Source organism: Elgaria multicarinata, chromosome 17, assembly GCF_023053635.1.
Source record: "Elgaria multicarinata webbii isolate HBS135686 ecotype San Diego chromosome 17, rElgMul1.1.pri, whole genome shotgun sequence".
Lineage (NCBI taxonomy): Eukaryota > Metazoa > Chordata > Lepidosauria > Squamata > Anguidae > Elgaria > Elgaria multicarinata.
Genome location: NC_086187.1, coordinates 12,379,450 through 12,392,771, shown reverse-complemented (window position 1 = coordinate 12,392,771; position 13,322 = coordinate 12,379,450). Strand labels below are relative to the sequence as shown.

Below are 13,322 nucleotides of genomic sequence, written 5' to 3'. Positions count from 1 at the left end.
GATCCTCATGGTGCAAGAAAGCTACAAAGCAGTACAAGTTGGGAGGCCTGCAGCATCAGTCAAGTTCTATATCTTATCAAAACTATAGGTTCTCAAACAGCCTCCATAATGCAAGAAGAAAACGGTTTGTGCCTTCCCAAACATCCAGAGATTGTTTGCATCGGCACAAGTCCACATGTTGGTGCCACACCAGATGAACATCCCATCCAGATGTGACTTAGCACAGTCTGACCTGATGACAGGCATGGTTGCAATGTGTCCATGTTGCAAGCAAGGTCTGCTTGGTCATAGGAGTGATGGCGCACAGCTGTCTGGCTCCACATTGCTCAGCATGAACAATATTTTCCATGCTCTGCCTTCAACAACGTGCATTTTACAAATAATACGATGCCAGCAGCCACCGTGAATGGCACCAAATGTTGTTGCTGTGGGAGTGACGATAATGAGAGAGGTTCAGCAGGTTGGCTGGAGAAGGGCCAGCATGGTCCTTTTGAGGGACAGGAGCCCAAGATCTCACAAAGACCAATGCGAAATAGTTGTGTTCTTTTTCAGAGCTTTGTTTACCAGTAGCTGGAACAACTCAGAGAAGAGAGTATATAATATTCCTGGCATTACCCCCGATATGATGAAACTCATTATCGAATACGCCTACACAAGGACAGTGCCCATCACGGTGGACAATGTAGAGAGGCTTCTGGTGGCTGCCGACCAGTTTAACGTGATGGGCATCGTTAGGGCTTGTTCCGACTTCATGAAATGTCAACTGTGCCTGGAGAATTGTATTGGCATCTGCAAGTTCACCGAGTACTACTACTGCCCCGATCTGCGGCAAGCGGCCTACATGTTCATCCTGCACAGCTTTGAGGAGATGGTTAAGGCGTCTACTGAATTCCTAGAGCTCTCGGTCAATGAGTTTAAAGACATCATTGAAAAGGACGAACTCAATGTGAAACAGGAAGATGCCGTCTTCGAGGCCATCCTCAAATGGATCGTCCATGATCCCCCAACCAGAAAGCAGCACATGGCTGCCCTGCTTCCTAAGGTTAGTTTCCTGGTCTGTTTTCTTCCTTATCGAGTGACTTGTTTTCCAGATCTGCAAAGCTGGCTTTAGGGTGGCCATGTGTCCTATTTAACAGGTGACAGTCCTCTATTTGAAGGGCTGCCAGAGGACGGTCCTCTGCTTTGAAGGTGTGCTCTATTTGAAGGGTGGTCTGGTCCAAATCCAGTTTAAAGATAGAGAACCCTAAGAAGGGAGAGCCTTGAAGTTCCCTATCAACATTTAGAGGTTTACAAAATTATGCATGGTGTAGAGAAGGTGGATAGGGAGACTTTTTCTCCCTCTCTCATAATACTAAAACCTGGGATCATCCCATGATTGGTGGGAGATTCAGGACAAATAAAAGGAAGGACTTCTTTGCACAGTGCATAGTTAAATTATGGAACTCACTACCACAAGATGTTGGGATGGCCACCAATTTGGATGGCTTTAAAAGGGGGTTGGATAAATTCCTGGAGGAGAAGGCTATCAATGGCTACTAGTGCAACCTCCAGTATCATAGGCAGTAAACCTGTATACACCAGTTGTTGGGGAACATGGGCAGGAGGGTGCTGTTGCACCGTGTTCTGCTTTGTTGGTCCCTGGTCGACAGCTGGTTGGCTACTGTGTGAATAGAGTGCTGGACTAGATGGACCCTTGGTCTGATCCATCAGGGCACCTCTTATGTTCTTATGTTAATACCCAAACAGCACACTGAGCAGGCTCACCTGATCACAGTCTTCCCTTGCTATGGTGTGATACATTTCTGTCTAAATTACAGCAATTCGTTATAAATTGGCTCTGCGTTGTATGCACACGGTTTGGCTTCAATCCTGGGCTCAGGTGAGCAGATGATAGGAAAGATCTCAGTTGTTGCTTACACTTTTTCCCCTCTACTCCCTTCATGCTGCTGACGGACTCCGAAAGCTTATGCCGTAATTAATGTGTAAGTCTTGAAACTGCTGCAAGACCCATGGTTGCTTTTACTGCCAGTCACAGCAGACAATACTGGGCTAGGGAGTATTCGGCTACTGGGCAGTATAAAAATGCAATAAATAAATAAATAGGAGGCGAATAGTTTGACCTGGCACTAGATATAGCTTCTTAACAGTGCAGCTGGTGGAGGCTTCCAGGGTTCTTTTCCTGCTGACCCCAGTGAAGATGGTTGTGGGGGAGAACCAGCCTGAAGGTGTCTGTGATTCCTGAAGCATCAGATGAAAAAGCTTGAACTGTTGAGTAGGTTCCAGTTAAGATGTTATAGGATATAGTGAGATTGTGATAATAGTACCACCTCTGCATGACATAGTTATTGGAGCATTGACCGCTGTCCCATGAGCCATTTCCTCATGTCATGGAGGCCTTTTCTGTTATCCACTGGTTCCAGACAGCTATCTTCAGTTATGATGTTGTTCCATCGTTCTGAGAAGGCAGATACTGTTTTATTAGATGGCTCCTTTTGTACCATAACGGCTGAGGCCTGGTCTCCGTTACTGCAAGCAACCCATGGTGGAGTAACAGGCCTGTCAAACAAATTTGAGAACCGTGAGGCTAGAATGCTCCTTCCAAGAATCAAGCCTTTGGCTTGCCGTCGGTCTTCATCTGCTTCCCCATGAACTTTACCAACTTCCCATTTGCTCTCCTCTCTTGGCAGGTCCGCCTGGCCTTGATGCATGCGGAATATTTTATGAACAATGTCAAAATGCATGACTACGTGAAGGATAGTGAGGAGTGCAAGCCCATTGTTATTGACGCCCTGAAAGCCATGTATGATCTTAACATGAACGGCCCGTCGAGTTCTGACTTCACCAACCCACTGACAAGACCCCGTCTGCCGTACGCCATTTTGTTTGCCATTGGCGGCTGGAGTGGTGGGAGTCCAACCAATGCCATTGAAACATACGATGCCCGTGCCGACCGCTGGGTGAACGTTACATGCCAGCAGGAGAGCCCCCGGGCATACCACGGGGCTGCCTACCTTAAGGGCTACGTCTACATCATTGGGGGGTTTGACAGCGTGGACTACTTCAACAGTGTCAAGCGATTTGAGCCCGTCAAAAAGACGTGGCACCAGGTTGCGCCCATGCACTCAAGACGCTGTTATGTGAGCGTCACCGTCCTTGACAACTTCATCTATGCTATGGGTGGCTTCGATGGCTACGTGCGTCTCAACACGGCTGAGAGGTATGAGCCCGAGACCAACCAGTGGACCCTGATAGCCCCCATGCACGAACAGAGGAGTGATGCAAGTGCTACAACCCTGTATGGAAAGGTAACAGTCATGCGAATGGATCTGTGCGTTTATTAAGATTGCCAAACGCTAACTCAGGGTATCGGTTGCTGAATTCTGGACCAGGAATGATCCAGAAAGAGAACCTATTTTATTCTGTTTTTTTGTTGGATTGTGAACTCTGGCTTATTTAAACCGTGGGTTGTCATTACATGCAAACCCAGAAGTGTGGGGTTGTTAATAATAATAATAATAATAATAATAATAATAATAATAATAATAATAATATATTTATTTATTTCTTACCCGCCTCTCCCTTTAGATCGAGGCGGGGAACAACATTAGAACAGGAATCAATACATCTTAAAAATTCATGATTTAACATTGATCTGGATAGGCCTGCCACAAAAGGCTAGTCTTTAAAGCTGCCTTAAAATCACACAGAGAGTTAATTTTACGAATCTCCTCCGGCAGGCCGTTCCACAATCTGGGGGTGACAGAAGAAAAGGTCCTCTGGGAAACTGATGTCAGCCTAGTTTTAGCTGACTGAAGTAAGTTCACCCCAGAGGACCTGAGTGTGCGGGGCGGACTGTATGGGAGAAGGCGATCCCGCAGGTAACCTGGACCCAAACCATTTAGGGCTTTAAAGGTAATGACCAACACTTTGTACTTTGCCCGGAAACTAATTGGCAGTCAGTGGAGTGATTTTAATGTTGGGGTAATATGCTCACCCCTAGATGTACCGGTGACCAACCTGGCTGCCATATTTTGAACTAGTTGAAGTTTCCGAACTAGGTACAATGGTAGCCCTATGTAGAGCGCATTGCAGAAGTCGAGCCTTGAGGTTACCAGCGCGTGCACTACTGTCTTTAGGTCTCCTGACTCTAAGAAGGGGCGCAGCTGGCGTATCAGCCGAAGCTGATAATAGGCACTCCTGGCCGTCGCATCTATCTGGTTGTTAATAGGTTGTTTTGGCAGTCTACAGAGGCGGCAGATAAAAGTGGTTAAAAACCAACTACCAGCCACTCCACTTGTCAGTACTACAAGTTCCACAAAGACATTTGGGATACAGGGAGGGAGTGGGCAAAAGAGGAGTGAAACAAACAACCCAGGCATTGAGAAAACAAACTGTGGTTTGTTGGATCATCTGCCAAACCATCCATTGGGGGGGGACAAACTTTGGGTTAACCATGGGTTAAATGAGCCATGGGTTATTGTTACATGCAAACCAGGTATTTCTGTAAAGCAGACACCAATACAGACATGATATTGCATATTTTAAAACATGCAAGGGAAAAGAAAAAAAACTGGAGTAAAGTGTCATCAATTTGCTGATGGCGCCCAGCCCCGTTTCTCCTTTTTCATCAAATTCAGGTGAAGCTGAGAACAGGATGTGCAAAATGGTTACTTGTGGACTAGATGGGAGCCAATAAACTGAAACTCAGTCTAGATAAGATGGAGGTGCTGTGGATATGTAATTCATCTGACCTGGGAGGAGTTATTCATCAGTTCTGGATGGGGTTGTCCTTCCTCTGAAAGATCAGGCTTTCAGATTAGGTGTGTTATTAAATCTGGCCATATCTTGAGAGGCCCAAGCGGCCTCTGTGCCTTGAAGCATCTTTCATCAGTTGCGGCCGGCCCATGAGATGTGAGCCCTTCTGGACAGAGATAACCTGATGGCAACATCTTGTTGAAGTTATTGCAGTGCGCTCTATGTGGGGCTGCCTTTGAAGACAGTTTGGAAAACTCACTTAATGCTGAGTGCAGCTGTATGTTTATTAATGTGGATCGCATTATATGCCGATCTGGAAACAGCAACATTGTCTACCAGACCATTTCTAAGCACAATGGAAAGTGCTGGTTTTAACCTGTGAATCCACAACTGAAGTGAGAGATGGGCGGTGGCTGAAAATGAGGCCTTTTCAGTTGTGCCGAGATTCAAGAGGGATTCACCTGCCACCATCTTTATATTATTTTCATGTGAAAAGACTTTATTTGCCCACACCCTCCAATGCTTGTATGCATTTTATGCTAGTTTCCAATGACTTTTGAGATCTGTTTGCAATGGTTCTTAATATTTGCTTGGCTTTATTGTTTTAGTGATTGTAACTATACTTTTATTGCTTGTGTTGGCTTTATCAAAGCCACTTTAGCAGTGTTCTTGGCTGAAAAGCAATAGGGAAAGGAAAGGAAAGGAACCTCTCGTGCAAGCACTGAGTCATTACTGACTCTTGGAGGGACACCAGGTTTCGCTGACATTTTCTTGGCAGGCCTTATAGCGGGGTGGTTTGCCGTTGCCTTCCCCGGCCATTATTACCTTTCCCCCAGCTAACTGGGTACTCATTTTACCGACCTCGGGAGGATGGAAGGCTGAGTCGACCCGAGCCGGCTGCCTGAGAACCAGCTTCCGCTGGGATCGAACTCAAGCCATGGGGAGAGTTTCAGCTGCAGAAACTGCTGCTTTACCGCTCTGCGCCACACGAGGCTCTGAAAGCAATAAAGGCTGATCTATTCTGGCAGACCTGTCCAGTGAAATTTTAGAATGTTTTTAGGATGTTTTAAGGATGTTTTAATCATGTATGTGATGTTTTTAATCAGTTTTTAATGTGTTTTGTATTCGCTGTTGTTCCCTGTCTCAATCCAAGTGGAGAGGCGGGTAAGAAATAAATGATGTTGATGATGATGATGATAAAACTATCTAAAATAATTAACACAGAGGCTGAGTTCGGATGACATGCTAATTACCGTGTGTGTGTGTGTGTGTGTGTGTGTGTGTGTGTGTGTGTGTGTGTATAATAGGAACAAAATGGAAAACAACCGTTGCTTAGTGTGTCATCCGAACATAGCCAAAGTCTTGTGGCTTCGACGGCATAAACTTTTGTGGACCAGAGTCGAGTTCACCAAATGCCATGAGACTTTTTTTTTTTTCCGCTGGAAGTGACTAACACGGCTACTCCTTTGGCAATTATTCAAACAAATCACCCTTGTAAATAAGCCCACAAAAGTTACTAGCCTGCTGTAACATGACTGAGGAAGGACTGAGAACTCCATCCTTCCTGCACCACTCAACCGCACTTCTGTGCTCGATGCAGAGGGGAGGGGGCTTCCGTCCTTCTTCTCGCAGCCCACTTGGTTTCTTTGCTGGGTGCAGAGAGGAGTCAGGGTCCTCCGTCCCTCTCCATCCGCTTGCTCACTCACCTGCCATGCAATTCCTCATTGCCCATGGCTACCAAGTGAGTTCTTAAATACCAGTTTTACATTGCAAAAGAGTTTGATAGTGGAAACTCAGATCTCTCTCTCTCCCACTCCCTTCCTTAAAGACAACAAGTACTGCCAGTCTCTCTGTCAGGCAACAAACACCCTTGCGCTCCCCACAGAATCTCTGGGGCAGGCCTTCAGGAAATCTGAGAACCCTACCAGTTGTAACAGACACTTGAGCATTCCCTTCGGACATAGGGTCATAAGCGGACTGTGAATCTTTAGGCCAGGGGTGCAGAACGGCAGGCCCAGGGGCCAAATATGCCCCTTCTGAGGTCCCAATCTGGCCCTTTGCAGTTCTTCAGATAGCCACACACCCCATCTCCTGTCCCCACTCCTTTCCCCCCAACCATTCCTGGCTTTTGTTCAATCCCCCCTTTCTTTCTTTCTTTCTTTCTTTCTTTCTTTCTTTCTTTCTTTCTTTATTCCGTTTATATCACACCTTTTTTCCTCCAAGGACTCCAAAGTAGCATACATAATCATCCTCCCCCCCCTCTCCATTTCTATCCTTACAACAACAACCCTGTGAGGTAGGCTGGGCTGAGAGTCTGTGACTGGCCCAAAGTCATCCAGTGGGCTTCTATAGCCGAGTGGGGACTAGAACCCGGATCTCCCAACTCCCAGTCCAACACTCTAGCCACTACACCATGTGCCGTATTATCACTGGGATCTCAGTACAGATCAAAAGCAGAGCAATGTAAAACAAAGATATGCCGCTAAAAAAATTATTAAATCATTAACAAACTAAAACCAGTAGAAAAGTTTGAAAGCAATAAGAACAATTAAAACAATTAAAACTATGTGTCCCCTTGGAGAACTTTAGCCTTCAAAGACTTTAATGAAAAGCCGTGTGTTAACTCGGTGCTGAAATGAAGCCAGCATCAACGCTAGTCAGGCCTTTAAGGGATGCCACCACAGAGAAAGCCGTGTCCCACCATAATGTATGTCTCGCGTTGGTGGACACAGAAGAGACACACACACACCCAGATCTCAAATCTCGGGCAGGCAGCATATATTCCAAAAGGTTGAAATGTTTGCTGGAGGTCTAGTTACTAGCAGAAAGAGCTTTAAGTTAAAATAGGCTGGTATTTTTTACCACCATCTCTTTCGCCTTAAGTCCCGTGTGCCACTGGAACACAGCCCCCAAGAGAGTCTCTGAAATGGAATTCATCCCTCAGGCTGAAAGAGGCTCAACGCCTCATACTTTAGGCTGTTGTTCTCCTTCTGGTCTATTTCTGTACACAGTCCTGCACAATTTCTGACACACCAAGCTGAATACAGCCCATCAGCCCTGTAATGTGACCTACCAGGTACTTGGCAAACCCAACTGCTTTCATAGTGTCCGGCAGGCTGCAAACACATGAGGTTTATTAAGCGCCTCGTGGACTACCAGGCCTCTCTGGCAGATCAGTCCTGCTGTAATATCTTAAACAATAAGGTGTTTTCCAGCCCGGTGTTTTCAATATGGAAAAGCACCCTTAATTTCTGTTGATTTCAACCCTTCAAATATCCAGTTTGAGAGCCAGAGTAAGATGGGGAAGAACAAGGTTCAATTCTCCACTCCGCCATGAAGTGATGTGTGATCTTGGATCATTCTCAAACTCCTGGCCTAATCTGCCTTACAGAGCTGTTGTGAGAATAACAGGGCACACTGTTCCTGAGCGCCTTCGGGTAAAAATGTAATGATTCGCACTACAGTCTTATAACCGTTATTCCGTCTCCCTAAGGAACCCTGGGAACTGTAGTTCTGTCAGGGGTCTGGGGAGGATGAAAGAATTCTCAGCACCTTCACAAACGACAATGAACCTTTCCGTACACTACGCTCAGCATCTAAGGGCCGTCCTCCAAGTGACTCCTCCAAGGGAGGCAACAAGGGAGAGGGACTTTTTGGTGGTGGCCCCCCAATTATGGAACGATCTCCCTGACAAGATCCACCTGGCATCAACATTGTTATCTTTTCAGCTCCAGCTTAAAACTGCCCTCTTCTCTCAGACATTTGTCTTTGGTTGATTGTTTTAAAAAGTGTTAAATATACATTGTCTGGGTGTGTGCTGTCTGTCTAGATGTTTTATGTAAATAGTTTTTGCACTTTGTATAATGTATTTCTAATAGTTTTAATCTTTCTGAACCAGGCAGAGAGCTTCGGCTGTGGGCTGGTATAGAAATATAATAAATGAAATGCCCAGGATTCCTGTGAGGAAGCTGTGGCACTTAAAATGGTTGGAGGGCCTTAGACGTTTTCCATAATGTGTTCACCATAAACCAACAATAGTGTAAAAGTCTACCTTCTCTCCCGCCTGCTTTCCTACAAAAAAAGGTCTATATTTGTGGTGGATTCAATGGGAATGAGTGCCTGTTCACGGCTGAAGTGTACGATGCCAAGATTGATCAGTGGAGTTTGATCGCACCCATGAGAAGCAGGCGAAGTGGCATTGGCGTGATCGCGTACGGAGAACACGTCTACGCAGTAAGGCCAGGATCCTTTTGTACCTGTAAGAGCAGATGAGCCTCTAGCACTCCTTCGTGGTCAAGGGGTCGGAACAACGTTGCTTTCCTCCCTTTAGTTTAGGGTGGGCAGAGCATGGCCAAGCCGTTATCCATTCACTGTCTATGATTAAGTAGGGTGTCCACTCATGAATTGCCAAGAAAAGAAAAAAAGGAAACCCATTACCAAAACTGAGGTTTGCATGCAATTCGCATTATGTTAATTTTATGCACACGGATGCAAATGTGGAAGAAATGACTGTTATTTAGACAGCAATATAATACACCTCACTTTACCGAGGAAGACTCTGGTGTGACCGGGTGCTTCGTTCAGGTGCTGCTAAACGTTGAAAGGCAACTTTCGGACAGGACTTTCGAACAGGACAACCTTCAAACAGAGGATGCCTAGGAATAGAAGACTATCATAGAATCATAGAATAGCAGAGTTGGAAGGGGCCTACAAGGCCATCAAGTCCAACCCCCTGCTCAGTGCAGGAATCCACCCTAAAGCATACCTGACAGATGGTTGTCCAGCTGCCTCTTGAATGCCTCTAGTGTGGGAGAGCCCACAACCTCCCTAGGTAACTGGTTCCATTGTTGTACTGCTCTAACAGTCAGGAAGTTTTTCCTGATGTCCAGCTGGAATCTGTCTTCCTTTAACTTGTGCCCGTTATTCCGTGTCCTGCACTCTGGGAGGATCGAGAAGAGATCCTGGCCCTCCTCTGTGTGACAACCTTTTAAGTATTTGAAGAGTGCTCTCATGTCTCCCCTCAGTCTTATCTTCTCCAGGCTAAACATGCCCAGTTCTTTCAGTCTCTCCTCCTAGGGCTTTGTTTCCAGACCCCTGATCATCCTGGTTGCCCTCCTCTGAACACGCTCCAGCTTGTCTGCATCCTTCTTGAATTGTGGAGCCCAGAACTGGACGCAATACTCTAGATGAGGCCTAACCAGGGCCGAATAGAGAGGAACCAGTACCTCACATGATTTGGAAGCTATACTTCTATTAATGCAGCCCAAAATAGCATTGGCCTTTCTTGCAGCCATATCGCACTGTTGGCTCATAGTCAGCTTGCAATCTACAACAATTCCAAGATCCTTCTCGTTTGTAGTATTGCTGATTCTCTGATTGCTTTCTAAATAGAGGACTGTCCTCTTAAAGTAGGCCAGGATGTATGTTAGAATATGCCCCAGAATCCTTTGCAAAGGCAGGAATGCTCTGGCAGACAAGTTAACTGGGAAAAGGGCCGCCCTAGAAAGTCTGGGAACTTCCTCTACGGTATAAATGCTTGTATGGAACAGGAGTTGGCTTTCGCCATCTCCCTGGTCTCTGTGGGCCAAACCACAGTACTGTGCTACATGGACCAATGGTCCAATTTGCTATAATCCCGCCTCCTCCTAAACAAAAGCCTGTCTTCTTTTTGCTGCCGACAGGTGGGCGGATTTGATGGCGCCAACCGCCTTCGGAGCGCGGAAGCTTACAACCCCATAGCCAACACCTGGCGAACGATCCCGACCATGTTCAATCCTCGGAGCAACTTTGGCATCGAAGTGGTGGACGACCTGCTCTTTGTGGTGGGCGGTTTCAACGGCTTCACGACAACGTTCAACGTCGAGTGTTACGACGAGAAGACAGATGAGTGGTACGACGCCCATGACATGAGCATCTACCGCAGCGCTCTGAGCTGCTGCGTGGTGCCGGGGCTGCCCAACGTTGGGGAGTACGCTGCCAGGCGGGATAACTACGTGGGGTTATCCCAGAGAGATGAGGTCAAGTACTCCTCATCCACAAGCACACTACCTGTGTGAAAAAGCTCCTTGACTAATAAAGCCCTCTAAGCAAGAACTATATGCACAGGTGGATTCACCTTTTATTTCCCCCTCAAACAAGCGACGAGACTAGTGCTCATAGAGGAATTAAAGGCGCACATCTGTCCCCCCACTCGGATCCTTAGCAACCCAATTCCATTATCTTGTAGACAATCATTGAGCTGGAGGGACTCAGAGGATGTTAAGAAAGATGCTGAGGACATTTGAGAGGATTCAGAGGAGAGCTGCAGGGGTGGGGGCGGGATAGTGGGTTATGCCACGTCTGCTGTTGTCGCTCTGACACAAAAGGCGAGTGGGTGCGGACTTCAAGGTGATCAGGACTAAAGAACAGCATGGCATGGCTACTATCCGAAAGGGGAATGTTGATTGTAAGTCAGCCGTGTTTTGTATGTACCTAAGGATTTAGTAACCCTTCCACTCTGCCTGATGAAGAGCCCTTTGTAAGTAGAAAGCTTGCATATTCCTGCACCGGTAGACGTTGATCCAATAAAACCCATTCGCACAGACTACCCATCTTCTATTTCTTATTGTCTGGAACAAGAGCAACAGCAATGGTCCATGCCAAATTACGGAAGTTTTCCATAGGCATTCCACAAGACAACCCTGTTATCTGTCATTTTCTTTTGAGACTTTGACCCTGTTAAGCCACAGTGGTTAAGCATTTTGAGCTAAATATTATGGCTTAGCGTGTCATGTGAACCATGACTTAGTGTGTCATGTGAATCATTCCTAACCATTGTGGCTACATAACTATGGTTCAAACATGCTCACTAAGCATTTTCTGAAAAAGGGTTAATGGCCTAGCCATGGCTTGGTGTGTTGTCTGAACAGACCCACTGATCCCCACACTCAGTTAACAATTTTTTAGAACTTTAAAAACATAATGATCTTAACACAACATATGATCATTTCTTACCTATATACATATGGTTCTTCATAAACAGGAAATGCAACGTAAAGAGCACTAAACTTTTCCTGTAGCTAAATCATTCAGGAGACTCACAGCTGCCTCTAAAAACAGCAGTCATGCATAGCCTCCTTCTCTCCCCTAGTAACATGTATTACTACAATCTAGGTAATATGGGCCTCTTTAGAACTTTCCCTTCCTGCATTCATAAATGTGGGGCTGAGTGAGGCTGTGTGCACTGCTCCTGTCCTCAACTCCCCAGCTCCCTCCTCCCAAAATCTGTTAGTACTCCAGAAGACAGTGATAAAACAAAAGATAAATGCTACCACGTCAGCTTTTGCATGGTGATGTTCCAATGGCTGTCATAGGTTCTCCACTATTACCAGCTGTGGAAGCTAAACATGAGTGCCAATGGAGATCCCTCCCCCTTTTTTAGCCCCAGTGTGTATGTGTGTGTGTTGCGGGGTGAATTTAAAGTGGGGGCAGTGGCTGAGTGAGAAGGTTTAACTCCCACCTGCTGTAAGTGGTGGTCCAAATTGGGGACCCTTCACACTTACACTACAGTAAACCAAAAGTATTCACATCACTTATATGCTGTTCATTAGTGTAGTGTGTTATTTAGCACTTACTTTTGAAAAAAATGTGGATAGGATTGTGCTGTAAGTTTGGATAATGCTTCCTCCATCCCATGTTAAGGCTCTTAAAAACTATAGACTGTGGATGCTTCTAGACAAGGCTTTTATCACACCGTCACCGTGTCTCATTCACAGAATTTTTACAGGAAGGAGGGGGGGGAGTTCCAGATGTTATTATCTTCCACTTGTAATCATCCTGTTTTTCTCTTCCGTCTTGTTCCTTACTACAGGGGTGGGTGGGTGGGAATGTTAAGGAGGAAACATCAGAATAGCTGCACAACACCTTTATATATTAAGGGCACCATCTTATGCATGTTTAAACAGAAGCCCTGCAACGCACAGCATTCCCAAGCCAGCTGGGGAAGTTGTAGAACCTATTTATGTCTAAAAATGCCTCTTTTTTATCTTTTTTTTTTTGATGTTTAAAATTATTTTTAGGCCTCCTTTAAGGGTGAAACCCATCACTTGAGGTTGGAAGGATGTCATGTCCAGCAGCATCAATCTCTTCCCCCTCCTTTTTTGACTTGTGTTTTGCGTAACATCCTGGGGAAGAACTCTGTAGAATTCAAAAGCTTGCTCACTTTTTCGTGATTTTTTTTTTAATCAGTCCTAATAAAGACTTTATTTATTACATTTTTATACTGCTCAATAGCCAAAGCTCTCTGGGCAGTTTAGAGGGTTCCTCTAAACCTTTTAGAGGGTTCCTCCACCACCACCTCTAATAGACCAACAGAATTGCCTTCCACTTTGTGCATTAGGAAAGACAATTCCACATTACGGTGCCAATCTGTGGCAGCTGGCATCAGAACCTAAGAAGAGCAGAAGAGCCCTGCTGGATCAAACCAAGGGTCCATCTAGTCCAGCGTTCTGTTCACACAGTGGCCATCCAGCTGTTGACCAGGAACCCACAAGTGCAACAAGCAACATCCCTCCACTCATGTCCCCCAG

General features: G+C 45.8%; 1 protein-coding gene across 1 annotated transcript; it reads left to right on the top strand.

The window, feature by feature from the left end:
- Nucleotides 1-552: 552 nt before the first annotated feature.
- On the top strand, nucleotides 553-10,853 carry KLHL10 (kelch like family member 10). The gene is made up of 4 exons (XM_063143034.1): nucleotides 553-1,042; nucleotides 2,688-3,305; nucleotides 8,839-8,988; nucleotides 10,437-10,853. The coding sequence occupies exons 1-4, from the start codon at nucleotides 623-625 to the stop codon at nucleotides 10,809-10,811; spliced, it is 1,563 nt and encodes a 520-aa protein (XP_062999104.1). The 5' UTR covers nucleotides 553-622; the 3' UTR covers nucleotides 10,812-10,853.
- The last annotated feature ends 2,469 nt before the right edge of the window (nucleotides 10,854-13,322 follow it).